The 15533-nt window shown below is 50.9% G+C and overlaps 1 protein-coding gene across 2 annotated transcripts in view; it reads left to right on the forward strand.

Annotated features, from left to right (window-relative positions):
- RPH3AL (rabphilin 3A like (without C2 domains)) overlaps positions 1–15155 on the forward strand; it is a 56569-nt gene extending 41414 nt beyond the window's left edge. For both annotated transcript variants that reach the window (XM_077311230.1, XM_077311228.1), the window contains 3 exons: positions 5288–5401; positions 7604–7786; positions 14180–15155. In XM_077311230.1, coding sequence (XP_077167345.1) covers positions 5288–5401; positions 7604–7786; positions 14180–14214 — 332 coding nt within the window. In that variant the 3' untranslated portion in view covers positions 14215–15155. The remainder of the gene's footprint in view (positions 1–5287; positions 5402–7603; positions 7787–14179) is intronic.
- Positions 15156–15533: the final 378 nt, after the last annotated feature.

Raw genomic sequence — 15533 nt, forward strand, 5'->3', positions numbered from 1 at the left:
CGAGTATTTTCGGGCTTATCCGAGCTGCATCGCACGTCCTTCGTGCCAACGAGATGTTCTGCTCGGAAATCTAGGAAAACAGTAGGAGGACAGCAGTTGTTTTCCAGTGGGGAAGGTTGGCTTTCAATTCTCTTCTGCACATCTTGTTTATAAGAATTAGACATGACAATCACCTGGACAAAGCCGTGGGTGGATGGAGGATGAGAGAAATTACTTTTGCGTCAATCAAGTTGGAAGATCTTTATGTTCCGTTGCAAGTGGGCACAGGAGGAGAGCAGCATTCCGAGGAAATGTTTTGTCCTCAGTGGGACTCACAGTTTGCACCTCACGGTGTGATGCATCCTCTGTCTTATAACAGGTCTTTTGGAAAAGGTTGGGGGGGCCAGCTTAGTGTAGTGGTTAGGAGGACTTCTAATCGTGGACTTCTAATCGGGCGAGTCAGGTTTGATGCTGCGCTCCTCCACATGCAGCCAGCTGGGTGATCTCGAGCTAGTCACAGGCCTGATAGAGCAGTCCTTTCAGAGCTCTCTCAGCCTTACAGGATGTCTGTTGCAGGGAGAGGGAAGGGAAGGGGATTGTAAGCCGCTTTGAGACTCCTAAGGGTAGAGAAAAGCGGCATATAAGAACCAACTCTTCTTTTTCTTCTAAATACTGGGCTCAGATTTGCCTCCCGGGGAGCCACCTGTGTGCTGCTGCCATGGTCACTCATTGGCATTGTGACTAAAAGGGAGAATTCTCTGTCTTCCCTATCCATCACAGTTCCCACCCCCATCAAACAGCTGGTAGCTAAATTAGACTTGCCTTTTTATCCACATAGTACTTAAATAGCCGAAGTGCTTGCCAATTTTCACGGCTGAATTCCAGTAGCACCCTTAGGTTTGTGTCAGCAGAACCAAGGTGTGGTTGTCTCACTTTCCCTTCTCTCTCCCCCTTTCAGAAACACTGAGAGAAGGGGGTGATGTTTAATGAGGCCTGCCTTTGGAACATTCTTGGTTTTGTTTAGTTTTTTTTTCCCCTTGAAAAAAGGAAGTCAGAACTGGCTGTCGGCCAGTCATGGGGAATGTGATGCTCCTTCCCCGTTTAAAATCTGCAGTCCGATGGGATAACGGAAACGTTTGGCCTCGGCTTCAAGTTTCTTTCATAGAATCATAGAATCATAGAATAATAGAGTTGGTAGGGACCTCCTGGGTCATCTAGTCCAACCCCCTGCACTATGCATGGCACTCTCAACCCTATTGCTCATCCACTGTAACCTGCCACCCCCTTAAGACTTCACAGAATCAGCCTCTCCTTCCTCCTGCAGGGTCTCGCAACTACAATTTTTAGGGATGCCAGCCTTCGGGTGCAAATTGGGAACGCCCCATAATTATAGCACATCTCCACACTACAGAGACCAGTAGCGCTCTCTCCACAGAGAAAGTGGATGCCTGGGGTGGGGGGGGGATGATTGTGTTCCACCTTCAAAACTCTAGGAGTTTCCCAACTGGGATCCAGCAACCCTAGAAATGTTGCAGCATAAACACCATCTTTCCCTCTCCCCCGCATCAAAAAGAATATTATTTCACAAACTGATTTTTTCAGAGGCAATTTCACAGTATCCAAATGTTTGGGTGGATGTGGGCAGCCGATATTATTCGTCGTGGCTCTTCATCCGCCTAGTGGGAGCTTCAAAGCTGCCTTTACGAGTAGCTCTTCCGCTGAAGCCTGATGTGTGGGAGATTGTCGGTGGCCGTGGGCATTGGATGGGCACAGAGATAGCCCCTCTGGGAGCCAGGGTGGGAAAGAAACAACAATTCAACACTCTGCTTCCGAGCAATATTGTCCAGCCGTGTAATGCCACCTTCTAGGCAAGGGGGGTGTCAGCATACGCTGGAGTGGGGCAGTGGCCAAGAAACTGGGGCATCTGGCCAGGACATGCTTGCATACTCTGCCACTCAGCTGCACATACTGCGCAGCATTGTCAGGGAATGGACCTGTGGGTAGCACGGGCACCTGTGGGTGCAGGTGGCGATAGGGCTGGTGAGGTGTTGGGGGAAGGGTGCAGGGAAGAGGAGTGCCTCTCGAAATCTGGAATGAGCCTTGCAGATTAAGCTCCATGTCAGGCATCATGGAGGGAACTCCATCTCTGACATTCTCAACTGGAGTGTTTTCATCCGTCTCATAGCATGTGTTTTGGGAAGTCGAGCAGGCAGTGCAGGGGCACAGAAGTCGGCATCCAGACACAGCGGGCACCTAGCCGAGCCACCTGTTGAGGATCCTGAATGCTTAGGTCAGTTCCCTCACAAAAGCCGAAAGAAGTGCTTCAATTTTCTACTCTTTTTAGACCAGGCAAAACTGGCTTCAGCCCAATCGCTTTTGCTTGGTCATGCCACCTGCTCCTGTGCCAAGGGGTTTTAATGCTGAAGTCAGGAATGCATCAATGCCCACCTTGTTCGCCGTTGGAAGAGCCGGGCCATGGCTCAGTGGGAGAGGATCTGCTTGGCATGCAGGAGGTCTCAGGCCCCATCCAGGACAGCCCTATAGTTGAAAGGACCAGGCAGAAGAAGGAGGAGGAGGAGGAGCAGGAGGAGGAAGAGCAGCAGCAGCAGCAGCAGCTTGTACTGACCTTGTTGGACCAATACGTTGACTCAATATGGTATCTTCATGTCACATGATACAAATGCTGCAGGACACCCCAACACTTAGAGAGTCTGGCTCTTTTTACATGGGCGCATTACAAAATCCAGTAATGTTTAAGCTCACGGAACTAACGGTGTGCATGCACAGTCAAGCGTGTGCCCTTAAAATATACTCCTGTGCCCAGAGTTTAGGGTGTCCCAAGTGTCAGTCCTGCTGCCCACAGTTTGACCTTTGACATGCGAAGTGAGCACATAACTTTCGTGTATGACAACGCGGTCAGCATTATCGTTCAAAAATATCATTTGGATGGGCTCGGTAAGGTCTTAAGAAAAAACCTTGCAGAATTGGGCCAAAGGTACCTTAGATCAGCTGTCCCCAACCCTTGGTCTGGGGACCGGGACCGGTCCATAGATCAGTCCGTACTGGGCCACGGCTCCTCCTCATCCTCCTCCCCAAGGCTGCCTTGGGGGCTGCCCTGCCACTCTGCCGCCGGCTCACCTTTGGTGTTCTCCAGCGGCTGCCATGGCTTGGGCTTCCCTTCGTCTTAGCACTGCTCAGCTGCTGCTGGCAGTGCCCCCCAGCGGGCAGCGGGAAGTCAGGGGCACCGGCGGGAAAGCAAGCAGAGCAGGGGCTCAGGTGGCAGAAGCGACGTCCCTCGGCAAATGACTACCCCCCCTCCCCGGGCCTCAGTAAAATTGTCAAGCGTTGACCGGTCCCCAGTGATAAAGAGGTTGGGGACCACTGCCTTAGATCCAGCGTGCTGACTCTGGCAGGGGCCAGCTAGGGACTGCTGGAAAGTTCAGTTCAGGTGTAGACAAGCCCAGTTTTGGGGTTCTGGCCTTTGTATTTGCTTTACAGAGGCATGCTGGCCTTGTGCATGGAAGTCCCATTAAGCTGTCATGACGGAGAGCGTTTGTCAGAATTTTTGTCACTGTATTTCTGTCTGCTTCGCTGTAGCCAACGGCCCTCTGTCACCGCCGCTTCCGGCAATGAAGTCCATAAATGAATTAAGCGTCATCTGCGGAACGGTTTTCTCTCGCCTGTTCCGTATTGCCGAGCTGTTACGTTTGATTGAAAATGTAATTGCCATGTTATTACACCTTTCGCCTAGGAAAGAAACAGGGCCAAGGCAAGTTATAAACTAGCAGTGCAAACCCAGTGGAAAAAAACCAATCAAACGTTGGCGTACCAGCATGTCAGATTGTACCGATGGCGGAAATCTTTAAAAGATGGGAAAGGAGGGGGGAGGAGTTCTAAGGGGGAGGAGTTCTAGGAAGCTCCTCCCCCTGCATGCAGAGCTGGGCTTCCCTAGAAACTCATAAGCCTGCTTCACACGTGCAAGAAAAATGATATGGTAGATAAGATTGACCATGAGGGAGGTTGTTCCATAATTGTGGGGCTGCCACTGAAAAGTCCCCATCTTGTGTACTCACCAAACAAGCATCTTTAATTCGGCTACTCAGGAGAGCCTCTTCCTGCGATCTGTTTGTTTGTTTTATTTATTACGGTCATTGACCAGCATCAAAGTATCTACAGACATACATTAACAGGACATTTGGCATCAGGGAGTTGACAAAGGCACAAAACATGAATACAGCATTTTGACAGTCAGGTCATTCAGCATCAACAATAGCCAAAGATTTCCGCACTCTGCTGGCAGTATAGCAAAACTTTGCCGGCCAATTATAGACCCATAAGTCTCCTTAGCACAATCAGTAAATTATACTCTAAACACCTTCCTGCGATCTGAATTCTTGGACCAGGATGTATGGAAGAAGGCAGCCCCTTTACTGTGAAGGATCATTCAGAACTAAAGAGCCAGTTTGGTGTCGTGGTTAGGAGTGTGGACTCTGGCATGCCGGGTTTGAATCTGCATTCCCCCACATGCAGCCAGCTGGATGACCTTGGGCTCACCACTGCAATGATAAAACTGTTCTGACCAGGCATGGATATCAGGGCTCTCTCAGCCTCACCCACCCCACAGGGTGTCTGTTGTGGGGAGAGGAAAGGGAAGGCGAATGTAAGCCACTTTGAGCCTCCTTCGGGTAGAGAAAAGCGGCATATAAGAACCAACTCTTCTTCTTCTTCTTCAGTGATATCAGGGCTCTCTCAGCCTCACCCACCTCACAGGGTGTCCGTTGTGGGGAGAGGAAAGGGAAGGCAATTGTAAGCCACTTTGAGCCTCCTTCGGGTAGTGGAAAGCGGCATCTAAGAACCAACTCTGTGTGCAAGGAAGTTCTAGCTCAGACCTTTATGCTGCAGCCTCTTGTAAGAAAAGAAAAAGACTTGCATAAATAAGGCCAGTGGATAACTTGGACCTGTCACCATTTCTCTCAGAACTCCCTCAGCCCCCACCTGCCTCAAAAGGAGCCTGTTATGGGGAGAGTTAGCATGGTGGTGTCAGGGTTAAGAGTGACGGACTCTAATATGGAGAACTGGGTTTGATTCCCCACTCCCCTCCACGTGCATCCTTGGGCCAGTCCCAGTTCTCTTAGGGCTGTTCTCACAGTTCTCTCCGCACTCTCTCAGCCCCACCTAACCTCCCAGGGTTTCAGTTGTGGGGAAAGGAAGGGAAAGGTGTTTGTAAGACGCTTTGAGACTCCTTCAGGTAGCAGAAAGCGGGATAAGAAAACCAACCTTTCTTCTTCTTCCACCTCTCATTCCACAGTGGTCTCCAGCGACAGTGAGAGCGACTCAGATTTCAGCTCTTCGAGCGTGGATGACCGGTCCTTGCTTGCCAGGTCGAGAGCTTTCAAGATAAAAAAGCCACGAGATGAGACAGGTGAGAGAAAAGAGTGCATTTGCACAAGCCCTTCTACTTCTAGAGGTTTCCGTCATGTTTTTATCTTTGCTCAAAGGACCTCAGGGCCTTCCGCTATCTCTTTACAACCCGGCAAGGTCAGGCATGGAAAGACTGACTGGCCCAAGGGCAAGAAATGAACTGAACAGACACAGAAGGATCTGAACCCGAGTCTCCCCCGGCCTGACCTTCTTTTGGAGTAGTAGGTTTGGGGAAGAGAGAGAGAGAGAGAGAGAGAGAGAAAGCCAAGATCGTTCCGTGAGTTTTGTGACGGAATGGGGATTTGAACTCGGGTCTTCCGGATCCCGCTTTAACAATGTGAAGACAACACTATTTGCTCTCCAAGAGCAATTTGGAATACATGTTTCTGATCTTCTTTTGATTGTTAAATATTTATTGGGAGAAGAGGGGGCAGGAGGTGTGGGAAAAAATTCTGCGGAGGGGGGAAATCCTCTGCAGGCAGTTCTTTGCACATGAAAGAAAGCACGTCTGGGGTGCAGAAGTGCGGAGGATTTTCCACTAACTGTCTCAGAAAAGGCGCATTTAAAAAAAATATTAAAGGAACATACCCAGGTTTTCCAGGCCTTGTGTTTTGCCTTGCTTCCTTTCCCATGCTCTCTCATGACTATCCAGCAGTTTGTAATATAATAAATTGTGGAAGATTTAATCTGCTACACATTTTGGCATTTCTTTATCTACCAACCAACCAACCAAACAACCAAGCAAACATTGTTTTGTGTAGAACCGAGGCAATTGGGCATAATTGACAAGCTCCAATGGAGGGGTTTCTTCAGACATCATCGTAATCATGACCATATATGGTCATGTTGACCCACCCACCCCTCCCAAAATGGCCAATGATGGGCCTGTAGGGGTGGGAAGGGGAGGGGCCCTGGGTGGGCGTGTCTACAGCTCTGCTTCCCAGCCCTAATCTGCATGATTGTGCCACTTCTGGGGTTTCTCGAAGCCTGAAGAATGTTTCAGGGGTTTCCCAGTGTTGAAAAAGTTGAAAAAAGACTGTGCTAAGCGATGGAGAAATTGCACTTACAGTGACAGTCAGTAGCGTACACAATAGGGTCTCTGCCCCTTTACTAAAGCATCTTTCTGAACCATTTTGTGACTGTGCAGCCCTGTCACCTGTGTCCAAAAGCCCCCTGAATAATGAGTTTTGCATCATTTGCACGATCCCATGTGAGTGGGAGCATTCCCGGCCTCCTCAGGCAGGCCAGCTCAAGGTGGGAGCTACCACAGAGAAGGCACCTGAGCAGGCAGTTGTCGATTTTGCCCATATCCTGGGTGGCGTCTGCTTCGATGCCTGAAGCTGTCATGGTGGAGCATAGCGGGGAAAGGCTGTCCCGCAAGCAGGATGGACCAAGACCATGAAGGACTTTGCACTTGGGAGGCTCTGTGGCTCCGAGGTAGAGCCTCTGCTTGGCATGCAGAAGGTCCCAGGTGCAATCCCAGGTATCTCCAGGTAACCTGAAAGACCTCAACTTGAGATCCTAGATGGCTACTGCCAGCCTGAGTAGACAATACTGACCTTATTGGACTGATGGTTGGGTTCAACAGAAGGCAGCTTTGTGTGTTCCCGTGATGGTCAGCACCTTGAGCTGAACCTGGTAATTGATGGACAGTCAATGAGAGCCAGTTTGGTGGTGTCAAGAGCACCAGGGCTTGATTCCCTGCTCTTCCTCCCCATGCAGCCAGCTGGGCAACCTTGAGCCAGTCACAGTTCTCTTAGGGCTGTTCTCGCAGAGCTGGTATGGCTCTCTCAGCCCCACCCATCTCAGAGGGTGTCTGTTTTGGGGAGAGGAAGGGAGAGGTGTTTGTAAGTGGCTTTGGGACTCCTTTGGGGAGGGGAAAGAAGGGTCTAAAAACCAGCTCTTCTTCTTCGGAATGAGAATAATGTTGCTGTTTTTTGTCAAAATATCATTTGTAAATCATCAATTTGGAGTTTGGCGCAAGGCAAAAAAATCTCCCAACAATAAAGACTCCGCTTGCATATCTTGTGAGGGTGAAGCCTAATCAAAACTGGGACATTTGGATCAAACAAGTGGTGAAATTCCGTCTCCTTCCTTGCTGCCATTGGCGATCATGGTCCGTTGGCCGCCTCTTGAAAGCGATAAATCCTAATTTTCACACACCTGCGGAGAGTTCCAACCTTCTGTTTTTCCTCCACTCCAGCTGGCGGAGGTGAAGCTGCCCGGACCCCGACAAGGAGTGCTGGCCGGCCCCTGGGGAGCATCTTGTCGGGAAGCCAGAGCAGCCTGGGGAGTGACCGGGGCGGGGTCCTGAGCACCACCGAAAGCTGTCCAAGTGACCTGCCCGTCAAGGACGAAGACAGCGACGCCAGCCGCAGCACCGCTGGTGAGTTGAGCCGGGGGGGGGGGGAGTGGGAAGTGAGCTGTAGAAGGGATGGGGTGCAACACTTGGAGGAGAAGAAGAAGAAGAAGAGTCGGTTCTTATATGCCGCTTTTCTCTACCCGAAGGAGTCTCAAGCGGCTTACGTTCGCCTTCCCTTCCTCCCCCCACAACAGACACCCTGTGTGAGGCTGAGAGAGCCCTGATATTACTGAAGAAGAAGAAGAGTTGGTTCTTATATGCCGCTTTTCTCAACCCAAAGGAGTCTCAAAGCGGCTTATGTTCGCCTTCCCTTCCTCCCCCCACAACAGACCCCCTGTGAGGGAGGGGAGGCTGAGAGAGCCCTGATATTCCCCCTCCCAGCTGGTTGCATGTGGGGGAGCGGGGAATCAAACCCGGCTCGCCAGATGAGACGTCCGCACTCCTTACGACACGTAGCCCGAAGGTACTTGAAGGTATGGAAGCTGAGTTTCAGTTACAGCCTCCAAACTTTCAGGGTAGCTCCCCTGACTGCCCTCCAAATTTTATAACACTTGTACTACTTCCAGGGGTTCCAAAAGAGGGTTGCCCCCATCTGCTCCATTCTATCCAATGGAGAGTCTTTCCCATTGGATAGAATGGAGTGCATGGGCACCCTCTTTCGGAACCCCTGGAAGCGGACCCCGTGGTCCAAGCATTGTGAAATTTGGAGGGGGGTCAGGGGAGAGCCTCCTGGAGTTACCCTGAAAGTTTGGAGGCCATATCTGAAACCTCCACCCCCCAAGGTCCCTGAAAAGGCAGAAACATCGGAATTCCCATTAAAGTCAATGGCGTCATTGACTTTAATGGGAGCCAAATCCAAATCGGGCTGGATCGGGCCGCAAGTGCACACGCCTAGTTCCAAGTGGGAACCAGAAGTGAGGGCCACGTGTTGCTTTTGTCCATCTTTTTCTTTGTGGTGGAGTGTTTCCAGTTGTTGCACCTTCTCTGTTGACGCTTGCTTCCCGCTGGTTCTTAAGGTGCAAATTAGGTTGGCAAGAACAGGGAAGTTTTAACTAAAATTAAAAAGTGTGACTTTGTTCGGTGGGGTGAAAATTCAGCGGGTGCTGCCTTTCTGAGGGTCTTTTTTAATTAACAGAGGCGTGGAAAGTTTTATTTAAACTGTTTTTTTTCCTCCGGCATCTGCATACCAGCAATCCCTGGCGTAGCAGCAACAGCAGAAGAGTTGATTTTCAAATTCAAATTCAAAAAACCTTTAATGGCATATAAAACATCATGAGAACAAGGGTAGAGTTGATTTTTATATCCCACTTTTCACTACCCAAAGTGGCTTACAAACACATTCCCTTCCTCTCCCACAGCAGACGCCCTGTGAGGTCGGTGGGGCTGAGAGACTTCCAAGAGAACTGTTCTGCGAGAACAGCTCTAAGGGAACTGTGACTAGCCCAAGGTCACCCAGCTGGATGCATGTGGTGGAGGAACGGGGAATCAAACCCGGCTCATCCGATCACAGGCTGCTGCCTTAACCAGCCGGCTCCAAGCAGAAGTCCCTTTCTCTTTCCTTCCCCAATCAGCTTGCTTGGGGGGAAAAACAGTGAGGAATAAAGACTGCAGGAGGGTGAGAGAGCTTTGCTGAATAACTCTGGCCTCATGGGTGGATGGAGGGGAGGCTGAAACCACTGCCTGAGTCCCTGAGAGCCCCTGCCTTCTAACCACCAGCAGCCCTGAATGGGGGGAAGAAAAACCAGCAAAAAAACCCACCCTGCAAGAGGAAGATGCCTTGCCCACAGATTCACCATTTTAAGCCAGGCCGCCACTGGAGAGCCAGAGTCAGGCTACTATTCAAGAGACCCAGGTTTGAATCCCCATTCACGCCGTGAAAGTTCTCTGTGTGACCTAGGCCAGTCTCAGCCAAGCCTACCTCTCAGGATTGTTGTGAAGATCATACAAAGGAGAAGAGAACAATGCAAGCTGCTCTGGGGGGCCCCCACCGGGGAGAAAATAAATAATATCTAAAATCCCTGCCCCCCTCCCCCTATGCTGCCAACCAGTTCTGCCTTTTGCACCTCCCTCCCTTGGCCCACCTTGTGTCGCAGGTGCCTGGCAGTCAGGGGCCTGAGGATGTGTCAGATCTGCCTAAACCAGGCCTCCCTGCCAGCAAAAGACCCTTCCCTTTGTGATTCATCAGAGCAGGGGTAGTCAACCTGTGGTCCTCCAGATGTTCATGGACTACAATTCCCATGAGCCCCTGCCAGCGAACGCTGGCAGGGGCTCATGGGAATTGTAGTCCATGAACATCTGGAGGACCGCAGGTTGACTACCCCTGCATCAGAGGGCTGTGGGTGCTAGGGGAGGACCAAGGCTGTTGAGACCACCTGGGCGGGGAGGAGGGCGGAACGTAGCTGTGAGCCTCTGGAGGAAGCTGTCTTGCTGCGAGGGAGCCAAATTCTTAGTCAGCCGGTAGAACTGAGTATCCCCAAGGGAGAGGCTGACTCAGGCCGCTTTGCCGTCTTTGGTGGGTGGGCGTGTTAAGAAGTGTGTGTGTGTGTGTGTGTGCGTGGGGGTGGGGGCGTTATTGTAGAATCGTCTTAAGCAATGATGCTACCGGCGTTCGATGTCATTTTGGCGTAGTGGGAAGTCAGGACATGAATAAATCAACGTGTGGACCCCCGAGAGGCACTGATCCGTTCGGGGCAACCTCTCGGGATAGAAAAGGGGCTACCTGACACAGTTTTCGCATGCCTTGCATCGTGCACTTTCATTGCACTGTAGAAGCAGATTTTCCTGTTTTGCAAAGCACATGAAGGTGCGTTGTCCTACGTGTACGGAATGGGAACGAGAGATTAAAGTGCGGAATTTGATGGCCAGGGGCATAGGTGGCTATAAAAGGGGATTAAACTGATTCGTGGAGGAGAGGTCTATCAGCGACTCTTAGCCATGCTGACTGAAGGGAACCTCCATGTTCAGAGACAATCAGCCTTTGAGCCCCAGAGTGTGGAGGCAACATCAGAGGAAGGCCTCGGCCTCTCTGCCCTGTTGCTGGCCCTCCAGAGGAACTGGCTGGCCACAGTGTGAGGCAGGAGGCTGGACTGGATGGGCCACTGGACTGATCCAGCAGGGCTCTTCTGATGTTCTTATGACTGAGCTACTTCACAGCTCATTGATGTTCTTAGCTTTACAAGGGGACTGCGTGTAGTCCCTTTGGAAACTCCAAGAAAGACTGGGCTTATCACAATAAATGTTTGTGTGTGTGTATGTGTGTGTGTGTGTGTATGTATGTATGTATGTATGTATGTATGTGTGTATGTATGTATGTATGTATGTATGTATGTATGTATGTATGCACGCACACACATATAAACAAAAATCACATATATACATATATAAAGGTAAAGGTAAAGGTATCACCTGTGCAAGCACCGGGTCATGTCTGACCCTTGGGGTGACGCCCTCTAGCGTTTTCATGGCAGACTCAATACTGGGTGGTTTGCCAGTGCCTTCCCCAGTCATTACCGTTTACCCCCCAGCAAGCTGGGTACTCATTTTACCAACCTCAGAAGGATGGAAGGCTGAGTCGACCTTGAGCCGGCTGCTGGGATTGAACTCCCAGCCTCATGGGCAGAGCTTCAGACTGCATGTCGGCTGCCTTACCATTCTGCGCCACAAGAGGCTCTTATACATATATAAATGCAATTAATTAATTCACTCACTCCCACCCGTTCGGGAAACCCTTCCAGGGTCATCAGGAACCCCCAGTGTTGAGAAAGCCCAAGCTAGGGAGTGTCGCCCCATAAAAACATGATCAAGATTCGATCCTGGGGTTAGGCTGTGACAAGGCGGACAGCGTCCTGTAGTCTGTCGAATTCTTTTGGGGCCGCCGAGTCCTGCTGGCAGGTGGCCCGTCCTGCAGCTTTCATGTACTCCTGCATAATCGCGACAGGTGTCCAGCATGGGCTGCAGGCCCTCACTTCCCCTCCCTCGCAGACCTTTGCAAACAGCAGGCTCATTTTGGTTTCTGTAGTTTTTCCCCCCCCCTGCTTTCTCCTTCCTGCTCCTGTCCTGCAATGACTTACTTCTGGAAAGCATTCATGGGGCTGGGTTATCTAACAGCAGCCGGGCTCACAACCCATCACTCCCCGCGTCGTTATAGCCTTTAGCGAGCTTTTAATGATTGCCACCAAGGGTCCAACGCCAGCCCTGGGAAGGTAGAACTGGAGGGTCATGAAAAAAATCAGCGGGAAGCAGAGCTGGATTCCCTCTTTGCAGAAAAACCTCCCCAAGAGGAGAGCGTGCGTGACGGAAATCTAAGATTGGAACGGTGGTCTTTTTCTCCCTCCCACCCCCTTTCGAACAGGGCTTAATTTGCATTTTAATACCCTGTCTTATTGAATAACGGCTGAGCCGCTTCGAAGGGGGAGGGGGGAAAGGCACGAGGAGCTTTGCTCTTTCATTGTACCTTCCCTTATTAGAGGCTGCTAAGTGGCGATCCATCAGCGTTTCATTAGTGGCCGCTATAGCCCCCCGCAGTACTCCATTGTGGCAGGGGCCCAGAACTGCGGGTGGAGCCTGGGGGGGGGGAACCCACACGGTTTGTGTTTTGTCTTTGAATGTGGAAGGTGGAATGAGAGAGGGCCGGAATTTAGGCTGACGGGGTCTGAACTTGCTGATGCCCAGAGGGGAAAAGGTCTCAGGGTTGTAGTGGGTAGCTCAAGGAAAGGGTGTTGCAGAGATTGAAAAAGGCAAACTCTGTGTTAGGGGTGAAAGGGATTGAGAACAGAATGCCAATATTATAATGCCGTGGTATAGATCTGTGGGGTGGCTCGTTTGCAATCCAGTTCTGGTCGCCGTGTCTCAAAAAGGATATTGCCGAGCTGGGGAAAGTGCAGCGGGTGGGGGTAACCACAGATGATTAGGGGTTGGAGCTGAACAGTCTGGGGTTTTTCGGTGTAGAGAAGAGACGACTAAGAGGGGACATGATAGAGATTCATAAAATGATGCATGGGGTGACAAAGAGAACGTTTTCTCTCTCCCAGAATATCAGAACTCAAGGGTAACCAGTGAAGCTGATGGGCAGTAGGTTCAGGGTGGACAAAAGGAAATACTACTTTACACAGAGGGAGATTAAAATGTGGAATTCTCTGCCAGTGGGATGTTGAGATGGCCACAGGAATAAAAAGCTTTAAAAGAGAACTGGATGGAGGATAAATCTATCAGTAGCTGCTAGTCATGGCTTTGAGGGGAACCTCCACATTCAGAGGCACTAATCCTCTGAATCCTAGAGCTAGGAAGCAACATCGGGGAAAGGCCTCAGCCTCTATGCTTGGTGGGCCCTTTAAATGCCTCCCCCCTAGCCTTTGCTGGCAACAAGAATATTATCTGTTGCCACCTTAGGGGGAGGCATTTAAAGGGCCTACGAAGCTGCTGATACTGACACATCAGCTGCTTAGCGGGCCCTTTAAATGCTTCCCTCTCCCACTTACCCAGGCAGTGCCTAAGAAGGGGGAGGGGAGCTGGCTCCTAAAGGCATGGGGAATGTGGTGTTGGGATTGCCACCCTGCCCTCGATCTCCTCAAGCCTAAATGAAGAGTTGGCTTTTATACCCTGCTTTTCTGTACCCAAAGGAGTCTCAAAGTGGCTTACAATCGCCTTCCCTTCCTCTCCCCACAACATACGCCCTGTGAGGTACGTGAGGCTGAAAGAGTCCTGGTAGAACAGCTCTGTGACAACAGCTCTATCAGGACTGTGACTAGCCCAAGGTCATCCAGCCATCTGCATGTGGAGGAGCGGGGAATCAAACCTGGCTCTCCAGATTAGAAGTTACCGCTTTTAATCACTACACCAAGTTGGAAACCTTTGAAGGACTCCGCGCACCTGTCATTACCAGCTGTTTGGCAGGTGTTCTCTTCTCCTCTGGGAAGTAAGGGAATATGTGTACTGTGCACAGGAAAAAGACCTGAAGCTTTTCGGATTTGGCCAAATCCCAAAAAGGGAAGGGTCATTTGTGTGATTCTGATTCGGCTTGAAACGGTACAATTTTTGAGTGTGTGCACCTGCCTAGTTGTAAGTTGCTTTGTAAATCGGATATTCCAGGTTAACTTGATCTCAGAAGCTAAGCAGGGTCAGCCCTGGCTAGCATTTGAATGGGAGACCACCAAGGAACCCCAGGGACGTGGCATGGAGGTAGACAATGGCAAACCACCTCTGGATGTCTCTTGCCTTGAACCCCCTCACAGGGTCACCGTAAGTCAGCTGTGAGTGGAAGTTACTTCCCACCTCCCATCTGCTTTGGGTCCCCATGGGGGAGAAAGGCGGGCATAACTACATTCCAGACGATCTTGGCCTCCCTGTTTTTTTCAAGGGCAACCTTTTATTTCCAGGCGGAATTAATTTTGTCTTATCTCGTCTGCTTCGCTTCCAAAGGGAAAAGGCATCTCCCGACCAGCCGCTGGCGCTGATGGCAACCCTGTACATCCAAGACGCTTTCTTCCCCGCTTGCCACGTGGAACTTCGGGTGAACGGCAGCTGCAGGCCACGGTGGCGAACCAGCCTCGGTGACCCGGCTTTGGCAGTGTGGAGATGAGGCCATCGCTCTGACTGCCCGTCCGTCTTGTGCCCATGCCTCCTTATCGCTCTTCTCACCGCTGAAGAAGAAGCCGGAAGGGTTGGGGTGGGGGACCCGGAGGAGCCTGGAGGATCGGCCCCACCCATCTTCATCGAGCCTTCGATCTCGAGTGCTTCCCACTGTGAAGGTTCCGGTGAATCTAGAGACCTCTAGAGACATTCCCGTCGGGTGCTTACAATGCTGCCTAGCGACGAGAGCACAGCGGAGAGACGTGCGCTGCTCCAAGGAGAGGCTGTGGGCCCACAAGGCTTATACTTTGTGTGTGCCTTGAAACATTTTGTGTGTGTGTGTGTATATGTGTGTGTGGGTGAATTCTCTTACGTTCTGCCACCTGCTTGGCCTCGCAGGAAAGGTGTGAAGGGGCAACGAATTTTCGGTCCCCTGCAAGCAGAAAGCATTCCACAGCGGTCTTGTTCTGAGGAAGAGGAAATTGAAGAGGGCAGCAACCAGATTTGGTGCCGAGGGAAGCGGTAGACCCATTGGGTCTCTGCGGAGCAAGCGCTGTCCCGCTCCCACCCCCATGCTCGTGTCTCAAGCCCAAACTTGGGCTTATGTCTTTCTGCCCTGCTTGCTGGTCCACAGACAGATGCCCCCCCTTTTTGTCATGGGTGGGTGGAGGGGAGTGGCATGCCCTCCATCATGAAGAGTGCCTCTGTTGCGCAGTGTATTGTGTGATGTTGTGTGGTTTGTTTTGGTTTTTGTTGAAAGGTTATGCCCCTGTATTCTCTTGGTTTTCTTCATGAATTAAACCTGTCGCTTACTCGACCCTTGAAACTGTATGTATTGTTTTTTCTTATGTGGTCTGTCTCTGTCTCTCTGTCTCTCTCTGTCTCTCTCAGTCTCTCTCAGTCTCAGTCTCTCTGTCTCTCTCTGTCTCTCTCTGTCTCTCTCTTTCTCTCTCTCTCTGACTCTCTCAGTCTCTCTCAGTCTCAGTCTCTCTGTCTCTCTCTGTCTCTCTCTCTGTCTCTCTGTCTCTCTCTCTGTCTCTCTGTCTCTGTCTCTGTCTCTCTCTCTATCTATCTATCTATCCCCCGCCTCTCTCGACAAGAGGTCCTAGTAGGCCTTGCCTATATGGATTTTTTCTAGAGGAAGAAATCCATCTTGCCGGCCCTGCAGAACATGGCCAGTTCCGTCAGGGCCCTTCCAACAAGC

Source organism: Paroedura picta, chromosome 15 (assembly GCF_049243985.1).
Source record: "Paroedura picta isolate Pp20150507F chromosome 15, Ppicta_v3.0, whole genome shotgun sequence".
Classification (NCBI taxonomy): Eukaryota; Metazoa; Chordata; class Lepidosauria; order Squamata; family Gekkonidae; genus Paroedura; species Paroedura picta.